This window comes from Vigna angularis, chromosome 10 (assembly GCF_016808095.1).
Source record: "Vigna angularis cultivar LongXiaoDou No.4 chromosome 10, ASM1680809v1, whole genome shotgun sequence".
Lineage (NCBI taxonomy): Eukaryota > Viridiplantae > Streptophyta > Magnoliopsida > Fabales > Fabaceae > Vigna > Vigna angularis.
The window spans coordinates 15209761-15233792 of NC_068979.1; the positions used below are offsets into that span (position 1 = coordinate 15209761).

The 24032-nt window shown below is 37.1% G+C and overlaps 1 protein-coding gene across 1 annotated transcript; it reads left to right on the forward strand.

Moving 5' to 3' along the window:
* Positions 1–1069: 1069 nt before the first annotated feature.
* Positions 1070–17811, forward strand: LOC108320154 (inorganic pyrophosphatase 1-like). The gene is made up of 2 exons (XM_052869104.1): positions 1070–1176; positions 17385–17811. Exons 1-2 carry the CDS (start codon positions 1120–1122, stop codon positions 17709–17711), a joined length of 384 nt encoding a protein of 127 aa, XP_052725064.1. The 5' UTR covers positions 1070–1119; the 3' UTR covers positions 17712–17811.
* The last annotated feature ends 6221 nt before the right edge of the window (positions 17812–24032 follow it).

Below are 24032 nucleotides of genomic sequence, written 5' to 3' on the forward strand. Positions count from 1 at the left end.
AGGACAAAAGCATCTTTCCTTCTTTTTTTCTCATCCTTTTTTATTTACTGGTTAGTTTGGTATTGATTGATTCGTTCGATGTTTTGTCTACTGGGGTTGGAAACTATGAGTGTGTGTTGAGTGCATATGAGTGTGAGTGTGAGTAGTCATGGCCGTTTTGGAATTAATTTGATGAATGTTGTAGCATAGAAAAGTTGAGGGAGATCTTGTTAGATAGAAAAACTATTTATGCCTTCTGTTTTGCTTTATGAAAATGCGTCTGTTATTCCAATTTGCTTTTATTTGCATGTTTTCTGGGTTCTAAAGGGGTATGAAGTGTTGATGTTAGGGAAGTGTATGCCCAACTTAGGGACCAAAACTTTTCTAATTCAACAACACGTAAGCACGCACACAATTGCGTTTTGACACCTAACCACTAACTACTGCCACATCATCATCTCATTAACACCGTTTGCTTATATTTAACGGAAGGGACTAACTTGACTCACAAATTTACAAGTAAGGATCCATTACAATTACTTTTCTAACGAGGGACTAAATTGAGATTTCTGAACCAAACTGGGGACAAAATTGGGTATTAAACCTATTAATTAATAAGCCATTTTACCTTAAATTTCTTTTCTATATCAGCTATAAATAATTAAGACTACCTGGAGAAATGGCGTAGTAGTACAACCCAAGTAGGCTAGATTCAACATAAAAATTGGGTTGTCTACTCTGTCGAACATGAAAGTTTTGGGTTCCTCATCTTTATATAATAAGATATTTTCGCCTTTTAACTTAGCATCTTTGTTTAACAAATCTTTCCAAACTTCCCATCCTAAAGTTGATTTGAGAATTTTGGTTATGTTGACTCTTCTTCATACGTTTGGTTGCATATTTTATACTAGTCTATTTAGTTTTGGTGCAATGAGGTATATGTCGAGTGTGGTGAACCTGTATTTAGTATAATTTTTGAAATCAAATTGTGTCAAATATGAATTACAAAGAAAATTATCCTCTGATTTGGTTTCAAGAAGAGGAGAAAAACTGTGAATAATATATCATTCAAAGCAGAATTATTGTTAGCTTGTACATTCCTTACCTTTAGGTGATACTAAAAGTTCATATATTTGCAGGATGGTAAGACCTTACCCAATGGACCTGTTATTTCTCCTGACAGATTTTATTGAGAAGGTGAGACATTTTTAATGTGAAAGCAGTTATAATTGAATAGGTATTGCCATGCTCAAGTAATAAACTCTTGATCATCATGAATTTGAAATCAGGTTGTGTGTTTGTATTCTTATAATGCAAAGGATGCCATTTATCACTGTGTGGCCCAAAATTAGGTAGGGGTGATGTAATTCACATGAATATTTAAATGCTCAATCATAATCCTTGGCATATAAAGAGTCTTAATTTTTTTTTTACTTTAACTTGTTTGTATAGCTACTTGACAAGTTCCAAATTTAGTTTATGCATGAGTTAAAAATAAGAAGTTAAAGGAATTATGATAAAGGTTCTGCAAAGTAACATATGGATAAATTAATTTTAGTTTATGATAAAGGTTCTTCTTATATTTCTTTTTTAAAAAGAGCTTATAAAGAAGCTCATCCAAAGAGGCTCCTGGTACTCAATTAGTCACCAAATAACAGATTTGATGAAATGAATTCTAAATGGATCAAAACAGTGCAAAAGTTGATCAGATGGGGTAAAAGGATTTGTTTCCACCCCTAGACTTAACACATAATAAATCTATATTTTATTTGATTATCTTGGATCTTAAATTCTTTGTCTGTGATCATTGTAACATCATTACTGTGAGAAAAGGGTCAAAACGAAATAAGTGAAGTTTTTTAACAAGTGAAATAAAGTACCTTTTCATTATATTTTAATTGTAGTCGAAGAAATATCTTCGTGTTTGGTAATTATAAAAAGGAAAAAAAATACAACTTTAACATAGGTGTCATTTTAGTGTGAATATCATGGGACATTACTGTCTCACATTCTTTGTATTCATAAGATTAAAAAGTAAAGTGGTTCTACACTTTCCTATAGTGTACAACAAAGAAAGGTGAAAGTGATGCTGAAGATCTAATTGGCTGCAGAATTAAAGTTTAGTGGCCTTTGGATAAGAAGTTTGTTCTTATATTAAATCTTGAGAGATCAATTGAAGAAGCAAAATGGTATATTGATGCCATCGGTTTTATTAATCTAAGACATGTGAAAAAAAATTGTATATACATTTTTAGTTATGTCTAAAGCTTTTTGACCACATCCTCGAAAGATGACTCATGGATTTAGCTTCTTTTTTTTACTGCACTTTTATTAGTTTGCCTAGTTGATAGACGGGGCCTAAGCCCAATTAGTTTAGTGTAGTATTTCTTTTACTTTTAAAACATGTGTAAAAGGTGTTAGGCATGTGCTAGATAGGAGGGACTTTTAGTCTTATATATAGCCATGTCACCACCTCTTGTAAGATACTTTTGAACATAATGAATTGTTATTCTGTTGAGAACACTCCAGAGCAATTCTACCTTGAAAGTCAAGGCTAGAGAATCCCAAAGGATCTCCTCTAGCCACCTTCCATTCACATCATCCATTCTCTCAATTTTCCAGCATCAGTTTCTCTCTCCTCCGTAGCATCCATCTCACGCCACTCTCACCAATTACTAGCGTCCTCGTGGCTTGCGTCAGGTCTACTGCCACGCGTGCCTTTTCTCTCACGAGATTCCATCAGCATAGCTTCCATATCCTCATTTCGCGTCTGCACCTACGTTTCCTCTGTCGAAAACTCTTCAACCACAAACCTCATTCTCATCATCGTTGGACCTTCACCGTGGTGCTTCTCGTCAACAATCAGGTTCCTCGCTTCAGTTTGTTGTCGATCCAACCTTCGAACTACATCCATTCGAGCCTCTTCACCGAACATCATCAGGAGCCTAGGGTTTCTTCCGCCTCTAGGTTATTTCTTAGAGTTCCTTCAGTTCCATCGATTAAATCTTCTTCTCCACCGATCAAATTCTCCCTTACCTTCATCCCTAGAGTTTTCTCCGATTAAACCTCAACCTAGGGTTCTTAGTTCTTCTGCTTCGTTCCGCTGCGCATTGATGTCAAGGATGCCTCGAGGAGTCCAAATCTCTCAAGTTTCGTCTTCTCCTCGGAGCGTCAGCTATCAAGTGGTATTCAGAGCCTAGGTTAGGCGCGTCCGCTTGAGCTAAGTATCTCGTTTCTCTTTGATCTGAGTTACTCTTTGTTGATTCTCAAATTTTCTGTCTCGATCTGTTCTCTGTTCTTGAGATTCAATCTGTGCGTTTGGTTTTTTTTCAAATTTTCCGTGTTGTTGATTATCATTCGTGCAATGTTTTGAGTATTTTACTTTGTCTTGTTTGTTGTTTGGTTCTGTACATCAATTGCTGCTTACAGTAGGTTCTGGTTGAGTCAATTTGTGTGTGCCAGCTTTACTTTGAGTCTTTTCCTCATCTTAATCGGTCCAAAATTTTGTTTGAGTCATTTTATTTGAGCATCAATTCTGTTTTGTCATAGTTGTCATGTTAATTGATTTTTCTTGTTCATAACTTCAAGTTGTACTTCTTAATTAAGTTGTGTTTGTGGTGATCTGATTGTATGTTCAATGTGCATACCGTATGAGCTATGACATTCAATACTGAGAGCTCGGATGCATGAAATGAGCAGCAGATCTGATTTGAATTTTCTGTTGTGAACTTCTGGTTTTAATAAGCTGTTGAATCTGAACATTGAAGCTATTCTGCACTTTTAAAATTAAGCTGGAATGCTGAGATGACTAGTAACAAAGTGCCAACCAGAAAAGTCGTGATATGCTCAGCATTAGCTTGGTTGTTAGTGTGAAAATCACAGCAGAGATTACTTGCAAGCAGTAGGCCGAACTGCATATTTCCTTGCTTGAGTCATTTGTTTTGTTGTTGTTCATTTCAGTAGTAGATCATTGCTGGAATTTTGTGTATTTAATCCTAGAGTCTTTGCAAACCATTTTTAAAATTTCTAAACTGCAGAACTAAGTTGTTTCAATGCTTGTTAATCACTGTTTTGGTCCAAAACGAAATAAAGGCATGAGTTGAGTAAATCGGTTCAAAAGAGGCAAATTCTGAAAAGAAAAATAAGGAACTGAACATGTGAATTTGAGTAAAAGCCTATGAAATTGTGTAAACTGGCCTTGAATGATCAAAACAAGCATCATTAAACTTGTTCGAATGGATTTCAGTGTGTAATTGTGTCCAGAATTGAAATTGCTAAAAATAGCTATTGGACAAGTTCAATTTTGCATCTGAAACCTGTGTTCACCAACCAGTTCTGCAATTCCTTACTGCATTTTTTTTATTTGTTTTCTTAATCTGTTCTAGATCCCTTGTTAGGTTCTGTTTGTGTGCTCACCTTATTCATTACCTTGTTTCTTGTTTGTCTTGATTGACTTTCCTGGTTTTTGTCTCAATGCATGTGCATTCTGTTCTGCTGAATCATAATTGGATCTTTTCTTTGCTTTATTAATCTGATCTCAAGTCAGTTGCTTTGCTGTTTTTGTCATTCCATTACCTTGTTTATCCTAGCCATTTTCCTGATTGAGAAATCTGATTCCATTCTGGTTTTTGGGATTTGAAAGAAGGTAAGTGTGAATGGTAGCATATTAGGTGGTGGTGATCCACAGGATTCTCTGGTTTAGACTGAAAATTTCATTTGAGTGCCTTAAAATGTTTTAAAGAGAAACCTCAGTGCTGTGAGCTTAGTAAGGCTGAATTAGGCCACTTCCTTGGCACATTTGTATGAGAGAATCAGTTTTACTTAACTGTGTGCTGACGGTTTACTTGTGCAGGAAAGTGAGATTGATTAAGCTGGAATGCAACCCATTGGACCAAGAGAGAAAGTTTTCTTGCATTGAATCTGATTATTGCATTCTGTTGCATTCATTTTAGATTTTAAATTGTTTACTGAAATCATTGAGATATTATATGTCTGAATGTGATTACTGATTTCATGGTTTGCTTACAATTGTTGAAATTTGTTGAGTCCTTATTAGCACCATCACTCTTTCTTTGTTGAGATCATTTTTCCAAATGCATATAGAAAATATTTTCCTGGTATTAATCACATGCAGAATTCAGTTTTGTTCAGATTGATTGATTGCATACCCTTGCATGCCACCTAGTTAGTTGTTCATGGACTGATTTATGCATGAATTGATTTGCTTGGAGTAATTAGGCTTGTGCATGAACTTGTTTTAACTGCCAAAGCATCATTCCATTTGTTTAAGAAGTGACTAAAGCACTTAATTTCCAATTCTGACTTCCTGGTTGAATTAAGCACATCATTATTTTTACCCGTTGGATTTATCAGATTTTAAATTAGAATTGAATGGTTGCTTAAATCAGTTTAGTTCAGCTTTGAATTACACACATTGCATCTGGTTAATGTCCATTCCTATTTGTATTTGCTGGATTTGGGTTTGATTTTGTATGCAGAAATGAACCTATGTAGAAATGAACCAGTGCAGGGTGTCCAATAGAAGTTGAGATTAGTTTAGAATGAGCATGAGTATAGCTTGAGCAACCAGTAGCAGCCATCTGAACTGAAGGGAGTTTCTTTTATCTAAAACTGCTTTTGATATCCTTAAATTGTTTTGTATGGCCTGCAATCATTGGGATTAGAATTGTTTAATCTGCTGATTTAGTTGGAATTATCTGTGCAGAGTTGTTTTCATTGGAATTCAAATTGTCCAGGAGTTTAATTGAGCAGCTGCAGAATCTCACTAGAAAGCTTGTGCAGCCAAGAGAAAGGGAAGTTCTTACTGCCTTATATTTTTGTGCAAACTAATTTTACTAAGGGTGTAAGTGACAGCAGTCTTGATTCATTTGTGTTGCAGGATTGGACAAGTTAATTTCTTGATTAGGCTGAGAGAGGTAGTTGAAGGCCATATTTTGATCAAGTGAAGCCCTGCAGCAGTGAACCGTACCCAGAACGTTCAAGAACAAGACTAGTAGCATAGCTTGTTTTATTTGAATTTGTTTTTGTGTAATCTGGTTTGTAATAGTCTAGTGTTAGCTTTTTGATTGGGTTTATTCTGCATTGTAAAAGGCCTTTTATAAAGTCCAAGTGCTTTGGAACAGTCCTTGGTGCTCTTTCAAACTCTTGGCAATTTTACTTGCTTTAAATTTAGCATAGGTAGATAGATGAATGTGTGATTTGATTTGTGTTTCTCGTAGGGGGTCATTAGGGTCCGCTGGATTCTTAAGTGTTGTGTTTGTTTTATTTTGTGTTTCACGTTTAGGGGTGATTTAGGCTAAAAGGGATTAAACTCTAAGCCTTATCACATTAGAGTCCGAGAGTCTAGTCTTTTAATTGTGCTTAATTGTTGTGATTATTTGTGAGTTGTGTCCTTTGATTTTAAAAGTGATTTTAGTTTAAAGGGTAACTAGTAGTAACCTAAGACATTTCTGGCAAGGCAAGACTTGGTACTTAAGCAGTCTTTATGACTCACCTCTCTTACCTGGGACTTGTCTAAGTGTGAATCTTGTATATCTTTTACACTAGAAAACTTTTAGAAACAAAGATGTCTTGTTATCCATATAGGTCTTCTAGGAATTTTAATTTTGATAAGCAACTTAGTTACAAAGACATCAAAAGAGAACATGATAAAGCTAGAAGGAAGTCTTGTCCATTTTATGAATTTGATAGGATTGAAGATGATTTGTATAAACAAGCTAGTGGAAGTATTCCATTCTTTGGTGATGATATTGGTGCATTAACATACCTAGCTTGGGAAAAGGAAATTGATGACATGCATTCATTCATGGTTAGAAAAAGTAAATCTGAATCCTTCTATTCTAGAGATAATGAATCTTATATTCTTAATCTCTACACTTCTAGTTTTGAAAAGCATGCAAGAAAGTGGTGGGATGATAGGCAATATCATGTTAAGATAGGTAGAAAATATCCCATTCATGATTGGAATGAATTGAAAGCTTGTATGAGAAGAAAGTTTGTGCCTCGAGAAATTGAAAGAAACTTAGAACTTATGAGAGAGCTTATTAAAGAAGGTGAGTCATTCATTCAAAATTTAAGTGGGTTCTCTCGTAGGGAAAGTGAGTTTCTAGAAAAACTCAAGAGGCTATGGGAAGAGACAAGCAAATATAGAATTCAGAGATTAAAAAGAGAAAAACAAAAGCAAGAAATAAGAGAGAGAAGAGAAGAAGAGAAAAGAAGAGAGCAAGAGAGAAGAGAAGAAGAAGAAAACAAGAGAAGAAAAGAGGAAGAAAGAGAGAGAAGAGACGAGGAAGAAAGAGAACGAAGAGAAAGAAGAGAAGAAGAGAAAAGAAGAGAGAAAGAGAGAAAAGAAGCACAAAGAAGAGAAAAGGAAGAAGTTGAAAGAATAGAAATGGAAGAAAAGAAAAAGCAACTAAGGGTCACATCTCCTCCTACCCTAGAAGCTAGACTCTTAAGGGGAGGTTTTCTATCCTCTCACTTTTTTCCATTTATATTTGAATTTTCCAAATTTTACTTTTCTTTCAAAGACTTTGCCACTCCATCTTTAAAAATGTTATCACTTTCAACACATGCAAAGTCACAACTTAGGTTATGGTTACCTTTATGGTTACCAATAACTCAAGATACACATAAAATTGCAAATGACGAAAGGTTTCCTTGTTACATTAACATTAAAAATTTCAAAATTAGGAAACCTTCTTCTACACATAGTCTTTTATATATATTACTGGGTCAAAAAGAACTAAGTAGAGATATGTTTGATGTTTATTGCAGATGGATATTTGACCCAGGAGGAACCCTTGTGAAGCCAACAAAAATAAGTCTTCAGAAGCACCATCAGATTTGAGGACAAATCCTTTCCAAGGGGAAGGGGATGATAGACGGGGCCTAAGCCCAATTAGTTTAGTGTAGTATTTCTTTTACTTTTAAAACATGTGTAAAAGGTGTTAGGCATGTGCTAGATAGGAGGGACTTTTAGTCTTATATATAGCCATGTCACCACCTCTTGTAAGATACTTTTGAACATAATGAATTGTTATTCTGTTGAGAACACTCCAGAGCAATTCTACCTTGAAAGTCAAGGCTAGAGAATCCCAAAGGATCTCCTCTAGCCACCTTCCATTCACATCATCCATTCTCTCAATTTTCCAGCATCAGTTTCTCTCTCCTCCGTAGCATCCATCTCACGCCACTCTCACCAATTACTAGCGTCCTCGTGGCTTGCGTCAGGTCTACTGCCACGCGTGCCTTTTCTCTCACGAGATTCCATCAGCATAGCTTCCATATCCTCATTTCGCGTCTGCACCTACGTTTCCTCTGTCGAAAACTCTTCAACCACAAACCTCATTCTCATCATCGTTGGACCTTCACCGTGGTGCTTCTCGTCAACAATCAGATTCCTCGCTTCAGTTTGTTGTCGATCCAACCTTCGAACTACATCCATTCGAGCCTCTTCACCGAACATCATCAGGAGCCTAGGGTTTCTTCCGCCTCTAGGTTATTTCTTAGAGTTCCTTCAGTTCCATCGATTAAATCTTCTTCTCCACCGATCAAATTCTCCCTTACCTTCATCCCTAGAGTTTTCTCCGATTAAACCTCAACCTAGGGTTCTTAGTTCTTCTGCTTCGTTCCGCTGCGCATTGATGTCAAGGATGCCTCGAGGAGTCCAAATCTCTCAAGTTTCGTCTTCTCCTCGGAGCGTCCGCTATCACTAGTTATCAAGTTTTTTCTGACTAGCTCTTAATTAATTATCTGTGTAATTTTTCTATGTTTTCTTTAGTTTGATCCTAGAAATATTTTTTTAAAATTCCCATTGCCTTAACATCTTCCTAGGATTTCTAATTAAAGTTCCATGTTGATGTATTGATATACTGCAAATTTTATGAAGTGTAAGTATCCTTTTTCAAATTAGTTTTAGTTTAATTTCAATTGGAGGCATGTGTTTCATTGTAAATCTCAATATAAATTTTTTTATTATTTTGGAAAAATTTAATTGAAGTATGTCGTGTTTTATTTCTTCTAGCTTCATTGGACGCCTTGTACCCCATTCAGAATGTACCCCATCATTATTTCTCTTTTCAAGAGTGTAATTGAAGTGAAAATTAGAGAATTTGTGTGCAATTTCAACACTGTATTGGAAGAGATATCATTATCCAAACAAAATCTTTCCACGCCTCTTGATTGTATGAAAAATCGTAAATTTGATATTGTAAGTGTTCAATAATTCATTAATAGGTTTAAGTATATTTTGTTAAGTTGTTTATGTAATATATCTATTTTAAATGTAAAATGTTTGGTATGGTGTGATGGACAAATTTGTAAGCACCAAAATATGATGTCACAAACTTGTTTCACAATCGGCAAGTATGACCGAATCGTTCAAGTAATAAACTTGGTAAGACCAAGTATCGTTCTTCCCAAAGGACTCACGGCCTAGTTTAGTTGTGTGATTTGTTGATTAGCTAAGACTTACAAACGAAATAATTGGATTATATTATGCAAGACGAAAAACTAAACATGTATGCATGAATTGATCAATGGCAAAGACTAAAGATAAACACTTTCAAAGGAATATATGAATGAATATGTTGTTGGGGGTCAATTTCATCTCATCCACTCTCATACATTTTAGGAATTCAACATTCAAATCATCATTGTTAATGCCACTCTCTAAAGTACCATTCTAGATGGCTTCTCCCTAATCAAATAGTTCATACAATTCCTAGCATTCCTAATGATTAGTTCATGAGTGCAGGAGCTTAACGACAACCAATATAATATTGTCAGTATAATATTGGGAGAAATTCCCCGGATCTAGACTTCCCCGTACGTGTCCGTATCGACAAAACCAATAATCATGCAATAGAATGAGTTAAACAATGCAAGCATTGAGCAAAGAGGAAAAACCCTAACTAATGATGAAAGAAAGCATAAGTCTTAGATTAAGATGCAAGCATAAATTCCATATATGAGAGCTTCAAGAGATTACATTGATTCCCCAACAAACATACAAGGTTTAGTTCACCATATTCATGGTGAACCTAGATGAACAATAATGAAAGAATGAAAGATAAAACCCTAGAAAGGTGAAGAGGTAGCCTGAGCATCCAAGATCCTCCTTCAAAGGGGTGGAAGAGAGAGTGTTTGCCTCGTTTCTGCCAAAGATACTAATTCTAGGACGTGTAAGTCCTTATATACTATTTTAGAATTACAAAAGATCTAAGCCCAAGCCCATAAAAGTGCCAGAAAACGAGTCCAAGCCCATTATTAAGATTGGCGCTCAGCGGTAAATACCGCTCAGCGGTGACTGCGCTTCCCTTTTCTTCCCCTCAGCGGCCAGTTTGCCCCTCAGCGGACCTCCCGTGACCTCCTGAGTGCCGCTCAGCGGTAAAATGCCGCTGAGCGGTGCTTTCGGCTTCTCCTTTTGCACTCTTTAATCTCTTTTCTGATTCCATCTCTCTCCTTCTTCACTTCTTTCACTAAATTCACCTTAAAACCTACACAAAAACACTTAAATCAAGCATAAACCTGTCCAGCTCTCTTATTTATGAAAATATAGATAAAAGCATGATTTCAAGCTAGTTTTTAAGTCTAAAGGTTGCTTTTAGTATCAATTTTAAGCATGAAAATAACAGTTTTTCAACTGTTATCACAACCCCAAACTTAGAACTTTGCTTGTCCTCAAGCAAACAAGATGTAACTCAATCTCCAACCAATTCATATGATAGTTCACTCATTCAAAAATCCTCTTTTTCAAGATAAGTAACAACTTCACTCAAACTTATGACCAAGAGTTCAATCAAGATGTGCACATGCTTTAGTGTTCACAAAGTCATTTAAATTCCAACAAATGCTATTCTTCATGAATGATCAATCAATTAAGCATGGATGTTCATGTGCTTATGGAATATTTCCTCACTAGGTAAAGTGTTTCACTAAACACACAAGTGTATAAGAGGTGTAGTGTTTCGCTCATTCACTCCACTATCACAATGTCACATGAATCAACTTTGCCTTTCATTTTACCACAATCAAAACAATCACAAGCATGCATCATCAAAAGGACTTTTCACTGGCTTATAATGTGGCTGGGCTAACAAGAAAATTGGTTTTTCTGGATCGCAAAATCCTTGAGTCAAGAGAATCATAACAACACAATCATCTTATTCATTCCCAACTTGCCTTTTACAATTGCAACTGCATTGAGCTTTACTTCTTTTTCTTTTCTTTTCTTTTTCTTTGCATATTCTTACTTTTTAGCTCTTAGCTCAATGCTTTTTATGTTTTCCCAATAACCCCAAACTTGAACATTTAACAATACCACATAAGATCTTCTACTTAACTCAAGGTAAAGATTTTCAATCAAAGGTTTCAAGTGTATGTTCAAGGCTAAGGGTTCAAAGGATAGAACACAAAGTGTTCTCTTTTAGTAAGCTAACTTTATGAATTTGGCCAATAAAAAGGTTCCAACAAATGGCCTTGATCACATGATGCAAAACAAGCAATTGATTCAATCATAGAAAACCTGGGCAAAATCATTCATGCTTTCAAAGTAGTAGCATTCAATTATACCAAAAACTCTGGAGCTCAAAACCTCACATATAAGCTCATTCACATTTGACATACACATCCTGCTTAATCTCACAACCACAATCATAATTTCATGCATTTGTTCACAAAGCTTGTGAATCACCTGTATAAGCATTTTAATGTGCACATCTATCTCAACATCAATCAATCACTAAACATCATCAAGTAGTACTTATCACACAATCACAGTTAATAGCAAACCATCACACAAACCAGGTTTTCAAAAGAGTACATCAAACCCTAATCTAAAAACAAAAACAAATGAGTTCAGAAAACTTAAACCACAAAAGCATAATCATTTGATAGCATTCATCAGTAAATGCTATCTCAGCTCCTCATCAGTCTGAGCTCTCTGTATCTTCCTCTTCCTCCTCATCTTCATCTTCATCAAATGCATCCTCCTCCTCATCTTCATCTTCTTCCATATCTCTAGCTGAAGCTTCAGCTGCTTCAGCTTCTCCATGCAATGGTTCTTCTGGCCAAGCTACCACATTATGGAATTCATCCATAGTCCACCTGTGTGCTGGAGGATTATCATACATCCCCACTATCATCTCAGCAGTGGCCACCTGCCCTCTGTGAATGGACTGCAACTGAGCACCTATAAGAGACATATACATGTCCCTCATCTGGAATGGTTCTGCTTCATGTGTATCCACAGACGTCCGGCTCTGTGCTGGCCCTCTACGAGCCTGGCGTGGTGGAACTGGCTGAGCTGCATCCTCACCTCCACAGTACTGTCTATAATAAGCCTCATCAATAGCTTTTCTTGGCCTCTCAAATGGTGGAACAGAAGTGTCCACCCCAGCTTGCTTGCAAAGGTGAGTGATCAAAGAAGGATGTCCTAGTGGTGCTTTGTTGTTTGAGGTGTTAGCACATACACTGATTTCATCAGCTATTACCTGCCCAATATTAACATTCAAGTTTCTGATAGCACAGTAGATGAATAGTGCCCTGCTGAGAGTAATATCTGACACATGTGAACATGGCTGAATGTTGGCATGAGAAAATGCCATCCAATATTTTGCAAGAGGAGTCAAATCCGTCCTCCTAATATTAACCACTGCGCCAGATCTATTCCTTTGGAAGTGTCCTCCAGGTATACACAGTACTCTCTCAACATCCTCAAAGTCAGCACCTTCCTCCATGCTAAGAGCAAACTGACATTGCTCACCAGCCCACACAGTATCCAGGAAGTTGTTGATAGAATCAGGATGAAACCTGATAGCATGGCCTCTGACATAGCCCAAATAATTCTCAGCTGGATGGCCACCAATCTTCTTTGCATTGGTGTAGAATTCCTTGACCACAACTATGTTGGCAGGTGCTGGATAAGTGGCTAGCTTTCCCCAATCATTCCCTAACACTTGCTCTCCAAATTGAGGAGCAAAGTTAGGTATCATTCCAACTTTTCTCTCCATTAGAAGTCTCCTGTCCTGAACCACCCTAAAGTGCTTCTCATGTTTCCTAGAAAGGAACCTGCCATTATGGGGCTGCTCTGGTTCCTTTTCCTTTCTCTTGGTTGCCATGGTTTTCAATCTCTTTCCAGAAGAGGATGCCATTCCTGCATTCAAAACACAAACCAAAACCACAGAACATGATGTTAATCATTAGTAAACACAGAACACAACTCCTTTCGAAGCTAAACCACCGCTGAGGGCCAGAATTTCCCCTCAGCGCCACCAGTATCACACGCAAAACCAGAAAAACCAAATCTGGCAGAGTGCCGCTCAGCGGTAAATGCCGCTCAGCGGTGACCTGCAGATTTTTGCAAATCTCGTTTTAAAACTGTCCTAACTCCACCCAAATGCAATTTTCAGTTTTCCAGTTCATAATCAAGCAGTTTAATCGGTTCAAATATCAAGTATATCATCAAATCATGCATAGAAATCAAAATCCCTAACTATTCATGCTTTGACAACCACATTCAAATTCAAGAACCCTAGAATGAACCAAATGCATTTTACTTACTTGGGTGGAGATGCTAGATGATATGAGAATGCTTCCAAACTAGAATGCTCTCTTCCAACCCCAAACTTTGATGGCACACTAGTGAAAAAGTGAGTGAAAGAGAGATTTTCTAAAGAGGGAAGAGTAAAAAGATGTGCAAAACCTAAGAGAAGATATGTGGAAGTGTTTGTGCAGAGAAGGGCTTGAAAGAATGTAAAAACGCGCAGCTTAGGGTTTAAAAATACCCCAATGGGCTCGGGTTCCGCTAAGGGGAACTTAAGCCCATCTGCGATAATACCGCTCAGCGGTAATTGCCGCTCAGCGGCACTTTCGTGATGTGCCCTTCTCCTTCTTTTCTTGACCTACGTGCCTTCCCTACATGTCCCTCATAGGTTCCCTGCAATTCAATGTTAAAAATGCTTATGCAAATCCTAACTAAAAATAAATAAACAAAAACAATCAATCAACTGGGTTGCCTCCCAGGTAGCGCTTGTTTAACGTCACGAGCCTGACCCAAAATCCACCAACACCCATCAGTAGGTGTTTCAAACTTACCAGCACCCATCAGTAGGTGCAAAATTTCTTACCAACACCCATCAGTAGGTGTTACAACATTGTATCCTTCAGTAGATACTTAACCACCTAGCATCCTTCAGTAGATGCTAAATTCAACAAAATATTTACAGAATAATGTTCACAAATTAAACCAAATCAAAATTAAAAGTTTGTCAATCACTGGGTTGCCTCCCAGCAAGCGCTCTTTTAACGTCATTAGCTTGACCCAGTAAAGCTTAAGTTCCTTCTTCTTTTTCTTCTTCCTACTGAACTTCTTCAGAAATTTGATCAAACCAGGAACCTGTTGCAGTGTTTCAATCATAGGAACTTTAATCTCCAATTTCTTGAAGATTTCCATTAAGCACTTAAATTTCTTTTCCTTCCTATGATTCTTCTTTAGATGAGGATGGGATTTTTCATATGATTTCTTCTTCTTTCCTCTCATCTTCTTTTTCTTCCTTTTTCTCTCCCTAAAATTTCTCTTTTTCTTTTCTTTTATTTTTTTCTTCCCTTTTCTTTTTCTTTTCAACTTCTTTATTTTCACACAAATCTTCTTTCTCTCTTCTCTCTCAACCACTTCTTTCTCTTTTTCTTCATCTTTATTTTTCTCACTCAACTCTTCTTTCTCTTTTCTCTCTATCTTTTCCGCATCTCCCTCTATTTTTTTCTCATCAAGAATCTTGTCACTTTCAGTGACATTGGTGTGCCCTTCCTCCTTAAGGTTAACTTCAGTATTAACCTCATCATCCAATCTCTGACTAATGTAACGAAAGTGCATCTCCATCCTTTTACATGATTCTTCAATGCTTTTCTGAGTAGAGTCGGAACTTTTCAAAAATCGTTGAAGGGTGTCCTCCAAACTTTCTGATAGAGAGGATTTTTGCTGCCATTGTTGTTGTGGTTGGTTCTCAAATTGTCCGGCAGCTTGCCAAAATTGGCTTTGATCCATGCTTGAGTGAGGTTCCCACCATTGGTTGAGATTACTTTGGTAGAATTGAGTGCCCATATAATTAAATTCTTGACCAAATTGCATTCTGCAGACATTAGGCACAAAACTCTAGGAAATATTTGTTAGCACAAAAAAATATAGAAGAAGATATATATTCAGAAGATAAAAAGATTTAGAAGATAGAATCAAATAAAACCTAATAAAAAAAAAAAAATAAATAAAATCTAACCTAATCTAAAAGATAAAATAAAATAAAATAAAATCTAATCTATCCTAATCAAATAAAATAAAATAAAAAACAGAAAAATAAAATAAAATAAAATAAAATAAAAACAGAAAAAATAAAAACAGAAATTCAAAAAGTCAAAGATAATCAATAATCACACAAATTAACCAGTTAAACCACGAGTCCCCGGCAACGGCGCCAAAAACTTGATGGACAAATTTGTAAGCATCAAAATATGATGTCACAAACTTGTTTCACAATGTTTGTTAAGTTGTTTATGTAATATATCTATTTTAAATGTAAAATGTTTGGTATGGTGTGATGGACAAATTTGTAAGCACCAAAATATGATGTCACAAACTTGTTTCACAATCGGCAAGTATGACCGAATCGTTCAAGTAATAAACTTGGTAAGACCAAGTATCGTTCTTCCCAAAGGACTCACGGCCTAGTTTAGTTGTGTGATTTGTTGATTAGCTAAGACTTACAAACGAAATAATTGGATTATATTATGCAAGACGAAAAACTAAACATGTATGCATGAATTGATCAATGGCAAAGACTAAAGATAAACACTTTCAAAGGAATATATGAATGAATATGTTGTTGGGGGTCAATTTCATCTCATCCACTCTCATACATTTTAGGAATTCAACATTCAAATCATCATTGTTAATGCCACTCTCTAAAGTACCATTCTAGATGGCTTCTCCCTAATCAAATAGTTCATACAATTCCTAGCATTCCTAATGATTAGTTCATGAGTGCAGGAGCTTAACGACAACCAATATAATATTGTCAGTATAATATTGGGAGAAATTCCCCGGATCTAGACTTCCCCGTACGTGTCCGTATCGACAAAACCAATAATCATGCAATAGAATGAGTTAAACAATGCAAGCATTGAGCAAAGAGGAAAAACCCTAACTAATGATGAAAGAAAGCATAAGTCTTAGATTAAGATGCAAGCATAAATTCCATATATGAGAGCTTCAAGAGATTACATTGATTCCCCAACAAACATACAAGGTTTAGTTCACCATATTCATGGTGAACCTAGATGAACAATAATGAAAGAATGAAAGATAAAACCCTAGAAAGGTGAAGAGGTAGCCTGAGCATCCAAGATCCTCCTTCAAAGGGGTGGAAGAGAGAGTGTTTGCCTCGTTTCTGCCAAAGATACTAATTCTAGGACGTGTAAGTCCTTATATACTATTTTAGAATTACAAAAGATCTAAGCCCAAGCCCATAAAAGTGCCAGAAAACGAGTCCAAGCCCATTATTAAGATTGGCGCTCAGCGGTAAATACCGCTCAGCGGTGACTGCGCTTCCCTTTTCTTCCCCTCAACGGCCAGTTTGCCCCTCAGCGGACCTCCCGTGACCTCCTGAGTGCCGCTCAGCGGTAAAATGCCGCTCAGCGGTAAAATGCCGCTGAGCGGTGCTTTCGGCTTCTCCTTTTGCACTCTTTAATCTCTTTTCTGATTCCATCTCTCTCCTTCTTCACTTCTTTCACTAAATTCACCTTAAAACCTACACAAAAACACTTAAATCAAGCATAAACCTGTCCAGCTCTCTTATTTATGAAAATATAGATAAAAGCATGATTTCAAGCTAGTTTTTAAGTCTAAAGGTTGCTTTTAGTATCAATTTTAAGCATGAAAATAACAGTTTTTCAACTGTTATCATGGTGTTGAATGAAAACTATTGTGATGGATAGTTGTGTTTATATATATTACAGGTTTGTATTGTGGTATATGCAGTTGGCAACTATACACATTTCCAGATATTGTTTTCAAGTTGATGTTAACTGGCTCTAGTTTCTGGGAAAGTATTATTTTCTATTTTTAATCATGTTGACAAGTGCTAACTGTGGAGTGCTGTTTCCTGATTTCTCGGCCTTAAAAAATATCAAAATTTTTCTTAACCAAGCAACCATGCCATTCTGGTTTTGCTCTGGTATGAGCCTACAGGATTTGATTGAAATACAGAATAAGGATTATTTTTGACATAGGCCCCACCAATAGTTCCAAATAAATACAAAATTATGAAATGTTGGGTTGAAGCTTCTTCAATTATCAAAGATTGAAAGACGTTATTTTGTGTGAATGATTGCAGGATTTAGTGATAGAGAGAATCCAAGATTCAATATCAGAAGAGAATAAGAGGTTGATCTATCTTGGAGATGGAAGTGGAGACTATTGTCCAAGTTTGAGGTTGAAAGAGAAGGACTTTATGATGCCAAGGAAGAACTTTCCATTGTGGGATCTGATATGCAGAGATCCTTCATTTCTTAAGGCTGAGATTCATGGTTGGAGTGATGAAGAAGAACTTGGAGATGGAAGTGGAGACTATTCTCCCTTCATTTCCTCTTATTGCAAGCTTCAGACTCTGTCAGTCACTGCTCATGAGGCTTTGCCCAAAGCTCTACCAGTTCGACCATAGTTTCATGGTTTTGTAACTTTTGCAATGGACCAAAGTAGAATATAACATGACTAACTTTTGTCTCAATAGTATAATAGTATATATTGCATAGTCAGTTACCTTTGCCTTAATTTCTGTAATATCCGATGACAATCTAGTTAACACGAGGTAGGACCATCCAGTTGTAAACATCACGTTTTAATAAAAATTGACAGATATTTGGTATTATCTTTTATAATTTGACAGTTTTATTTGACTTTTATCAGTATATGAAACTATTAGTTATTGGGTGTAGATGATCATCTAATTTTTTTTATAAAACCATAAGTTACATACGAATTTTTTCGTATATAAATTATATACGGATTGTACATATGAATTTTTTCATATATAATATACATACAGATTTTATATACTGATTTTTTCGTATATAATTTATATACAGATTTTTTCGTATATAACTACATACGAAAAAATTTGTATATAAATTATATATGAATATATTCGTATATAATTTATCTATGATAATTTTATATACGGATTTTTGTCCGTATATAAGTCCTATGTAACTAAGTGTTATATACGGATTTTGGGCCTTATATACGGATTTTTTCTTGTAGTGTATGCACTCTTTTCACCAGTTGCTTTTATGTACACCTCCATTACATCCCATTACATTTCAGCACAATTTTCACAACACATAAATAAATACAAATATTATTATTAGAATGAATAACAATGCATAAGCATAACCAACCTTCTTTTTGGACCTTCTTTTAGGGCTGTGAATCATCTTCTTGTTCAATATTCAATCTACCCCTCTTCTGCCTAACCTGGTACATTTTACTTCAAAACTGTTGATGGAGCATATTGTTAAACTATCTTACAATAATTCGGGAAATTCAATTCTAGCATTGGCATCGAATGATATTCATGTGGTTTGGCTCTAGCCACACACTAACTACAACTTGGATGGAAGGTAATTAACTTCTTTTGTATCAAATCGTGAAAGGGAAAAAAAAGTACAGAAACTATATTATTGTGTAAGATTTGAAATTAGGGAAAACATGGCAGAAAAAGGAAAGACTAAAATATATATTTACTACTAATAGAGGTTTGTGTCGAATACAAAAAATGTTGACATGAATTGAAAAAGTGTGATTCAACATTTAGGAAAGATGAAGCGTATCAATCAATGAAATGCAGGAGGAAGTTTAAGCAAATGTAAATCGGGATGATGAAAAAAGAGGGGAAAGAAATAGATAGATTGAAGTATGGATCAATGAGAGGAATTGCGATACTGTTTAGCGTGAGGCAAGACCTTGCACTGTTTGACGACGTTTAGGAGGTCCTGCTCTCTAAAGCAATTGAGGAATTGGGCCAGGCCTTCAAGAAAGAGTGTCGCCTGATACACAGTGGTCACGCTCATTATGTCCTCAAGAACTCTCTACCTCACACAGTTCGCGTAAAGAACCCCGCCACCACCTCTTCCATATGCGCATTAGCGTCTGTGCCCACCGCCTCCTTGGCAGCAGCGATATTCTGCTCCTCCTAGCACCGAATCCAGTTCCCCACAACGCACTTCATGAAGGCGTTCTTGGTGCGCTTGAGGTGGTCTGAGAGGGTCACGACGATGTGGCGAAGGCAACATGCAAGAGCTACCTTCCATGGACGGTCAGGGAAGGGGAGAAGGAGGTGGTGGCGGGGGTTGTTTTGGTCAATCTTAAAAATTAAATAATGGTATGAGTGCTCATGCGATCGTCCGCATGAGCCTAGCACTCAATACTCTCAAGTCTTTCTAAATAATTAAATAATGATATGAATACTCGTGCGATCGTCTGCATGAACCTAACTTAATATCCTCAATCTTAAAAAAATTTAAGTAATGGTATGAGTGCTCGTGCGATCGTCCGCATCAGCCTAGGACTCAATACCCTCAGGTTTCCTAAATAAATAAATAATGGTATCAACACTCGTGTGATCATTCGCATCATCCTAGTGCTTAATATTGTTCTTTCTCTTGTAAAAATAATTAAAAATATATTTAAATATCATTCTAAAGGTATGAGTACTTGACCGTCCGTGTCGGTCTAGTACTCATTACCTTCCTTTTTCTCAAAAATGCAAAAAAGATAAAATCTTTAAAAACTAAAAACATTCCCATCTTCAAACGAACAAACAATCTTTTGCCCAGAACTACTGTATTTTTGATTCTCCATCAAGAGTGGAGATATGTAGGAGCAAATTGTTAGGTTCACTTCCCTAAAAATCCAAATTTATCCATAAGCATATTTCAAGCAAATTTTCTAAAAAGAACTATGTAACTCTGCTTTCTCATTCTGAATGAGAATACATAGGAACAAGGTCAATCCTTATCGGGCCCAAAAAACTAAAAAAATATATTTTGTTTCTTTAGAGTGTTATTTTTCGGGGATAATTAAACATTTTGAAAACCACAACACTTTCGCGTATTTAATTAAGGGTACTGCCTTTGAACAGGCATTGTAGGGTACTAATACTTTCTCTACACGTAACCGACTCCCGAACCTAGAATCTGGTTTTTGCAGACCATGCCTTATCACGTTATGGTTTTTCCGTAGTTTCCAAAATAAACTATGGTGGTGACTTCAAATCTCTTTTCTAAATCCGTCTTCTTCTTGGATCGTCGTCATGTTGTGATTCCGGTTGTGACAGGATCTTTGTGTGATTTTAGGAAGAGGAGGAATGAAGGAGTAGAATAAAGATGAGAAAAAGAAAACTGAGTGAGGGTGGTAGGTTACAGGTCCTAGGTGTTAAATGAAGTAAGGGAAAAATATGATATAAGTTGGGGTGCTTGGCCTCAGGTTAGTGGGGAAAAGCGTTGGTTGAGAATAAGGTGTGAGTGGGGTAGGTTCTGGTTGTGTTAAAAATGTGTGTGTTGGGTTGTGTTAGGCAAGAAAAATATAAGGAAGAGAAAGTAGGAGAGAACGAATGAAGTAAGTAAAAGTGTGGATGGGTAATTATTGGATTAAGTAGACCACACGATTATGTTTATTGGGGTTTAATATTTTATATACCTTGTGTATCATACAGACCGGACGGTCTAGAGAAAGCAACACTGAACCAACCTAACCGGACGTGTTATACTAAGGTCGGTCGGTAGGTTCTCTAGATCATTAAGACCATGATTAAGGTAAACAACGATTAGAGCCATTGGGCTAAAATTGGGTCGTGATTAACTCTTCACTAATCCCAAGCTCATGGCGAAAACTATAAATATAGGTCGAAGGTAAGTGGTAGATAGGTTCCATTTACTGCACATTTATTATTGTTGTATTGAATTGTCGAACGGTTCACATACTGACTTTGGCATTGGAGGATCTTTGATAGGTTCCCTCCCGAACGAAAGAGAAAGACAACAAAGTTTGGAACGAGACCGGACGACAAGAAGGCAAAATTGTGAAGGAGTTTGGTGACTCAGCGCCATAACCAAAACATTTTGGCACCCACCGTGGGACCGAGTTACTTGTAAAACCCAATGGTGACCACGAGAAACATGAGTGTTGACGACCCAATGGAGATTATCCGGATGCTATAGTAGAAGATGGAGATGATGCAGCAATGCCATGAGGCGAAACTCGTAGCTGTAAGGGCTGAATGTTCGGCGCGGATTGCCCGAGAGAGGGGATCGGGGGCAGGCGAGAAGGAGGAAGGAGAGCAGGCCAAGGAACGTGGCAAAGCTGCACTGGAAGATGAAACCGAACATAGTAATGGGCGAGACAAAACGTGGAAACCCACGGAACCAGAGGTCGAGGGAAGTAAGGTCAAATCAGTACATGCGGAGAGTGTTGCGGGGGACAAGCAGTTGGTGGTGAAATCCGAACCCTCATCAACATTACTCCCTTTCGTCCAGGCAATCATGGACGTCCAAATATCATAGCAGTTCAACCCGCCCCAGTTTAAGATATACGACGGGACGATGGACCCGGAAGCCCACATCAAGACCTTTTCGAACACAATGGTGTTCCGTACGGGTAACAATGTCATCTGGTGCCGAGCGTTTTCCTTATCATTGGAGGGGGAGGCACTTGACTGGTTTAACTCACTTCCTCCCAACTCCATAGAGAATTTCGCAGGATTGCAACGCATGTTCAATCGTCAGTTCGCCCGCCTTGCAGTACGTCCTACCTACTCTCAAGCCCGAACCATTCAAGGACAACGTCTGCCGACGAGCGCCCAAAACTATGAAAGAGCTGCAAGAGAGGGCGGTTGATGAGATAAGGGTGGATGAGATGAAACTACCGTAAAAGAGGGAAAATCAGGAGAGCAAAGGGGAGAAAATAGACGGAAGGAAGTCGAAAGGTCAGACCGGGAAACCCGGAGGGTTCAAGCCAAGAGAACTACCCCGGGGACTGGGATTCCAACAGTACACCCCATTGAACGCCCCTCGGGCGAAAATCTTTCAGGAAGCCCGAAGTGTTGAGCTAATTCTAGAACCAAAGAGACGACCCACACTGCCAGGGGCGGACGACAACAAACATTGTTTGTATCATAAAAACATGGGCCACACCACGGAAGAGTGTGTAACCCTGAAGGATAAAATAGAAGAATTAATCTGTGTGGGGCGACCTGGCTCTTGATGCCAAATGATAGAAGCAACTTCACTCTTCAAGAATGAGCAGCTTCTCGGACCAGAAGTAGCAGTGGAATGGACAATGGTTGGAGATGCGCAGATGCACGGAAGGTGTTTGATGAAATGTTTGGTACAGTTTTGGAGGTGTGTATGCAATGGTTCTAACTCAGAAAGCCTTCCAAGAGGGAAGGAAGCTAGAGAATGAGTGTGCTAAAGTGGCACAAGATAGAGAACTTGAAGAAGAAGTGGCTGGAAGCAATCCAACAACATTTCACTATATCAATTGAAGTTTCATTTTACAAGAGATCAAGCTCTCTTTTATAGATGAAGAAGAGCTATGATCTATGCAGAAAATCTATGCAAATTACATTCAAAATGTGCTGGAAAACTTAGGTAGCATGTGCTGAAATATGAATAAGATGGTTGGTGTGTTTCATGTGATAAATGTGAGTTGTAAGCAAGGTATTTTCCACGTGCAACATGTGAGATGGTTGCTGCAAACATTGATGCACGTTGGCAGCTTTTCCATTCAGCAATTGCACTCCTCTTGGCTTCCCTTTGTTTCCTCTTTGCTTGACAACTTCCTAGGATCCTTCCATCTTTTATTGTCCTACAAAATAATGGAACTAGTTAAAGAGTACATGCTAAGACTTAGAAAGAAAAGATTAAGTCCTTATTCAACTTCCCTTTCTTGGTCTTAGAGTGAAGTTGATAATTCTTTTGGATGGAAAGTCCCTAAAGGGGTTGTCATCATTCCCTCCCTCTTTAAAAACGATTTGTCCTCAAATCGGGAAGAAAGAAAGAAGCACAACTTGGGTTCTTATTGGCCACCAGGGTCAAAAATATATCTACAAATAGCAAAAATTAGTATGATTAATGAGATATATGCAAAGATAAGAAGATAAAAGGAAGGCCTTTTGACAAAAATGTTATGAGAAGAAGTCTTGGCCTTTAATATATTTTTGGATTCACTTTGTTTGAACATTCCCCATGATAAAATGAAGAAACAAAGTGATGTGTTTGAGAAGAAGAGTCAAGGTATTTACCTTTTAAGGAAGAAGTTAACAACATGCATACCTTTGTCTCCTTCTTCTTTTCTTGAGAAGGTTGCTTGTCCAACTTATTTTCTTGTTTTCTTTCTTTTTCAATTCTTTCTTTGATTTTTATCTCATCCTCTTTCACTTGTTGAGGTGTAAGAGGAATCAATGTGATTTTATTTCCTTTATGAAGGAAAGTTATTTTGTTGGTATAGCCATCATGAGTGGAGTTATGATCATATAGCCATGGCCTACCAAGTATACATGCCCAACATCCATTGGAACAACATCACATAAAACATTTTCTTCATAGTTGCCAATGGATATTGGTATGGTTACCTGTGTGTTCACTATTACATCTTCATCCTTTGTTATCCACTGAAGCTTATAAGGCTTGGGATGAGAAATAGTAGGTAAGGCCAATTTGTTCACCACTCTAGAACTACAACAATTGCAAGAGGAACCACTATCCACAATCAATGAACAAGTGTTTTCAAAGATTTTGCATCGTGTTCTGAATAGGTTTTCTCTTTGTAATTGTTCTAGTTCTTTGGTTTGACTTCCAAGAAGTCGTCTTACCAATAATAACTCACCTTGACAAGGTAAGGCTTCTTCCTTAGATATAGAAGTATCTGAGTCACTAGAAGAATCTTCATTTTGACTTTGATGGTCTAAGAGATTAGTAGGCCGTTT

Coding starts and splice junctions, on each gene's coding strand:
- LOC108320154 (XM_052869104.1), top strand. CDS start 1,120: ATGGTAAGACCTTACCCAATGGACCTGTTATTTCTCCTGACAGATTTT. Junction 1,177..17,384: donor TGACAGATTTTATTGAGAAG/GTGAGACATTTT, acceptor GAATGATTGCAG/GATTTAGTGATAGAGAGAAT.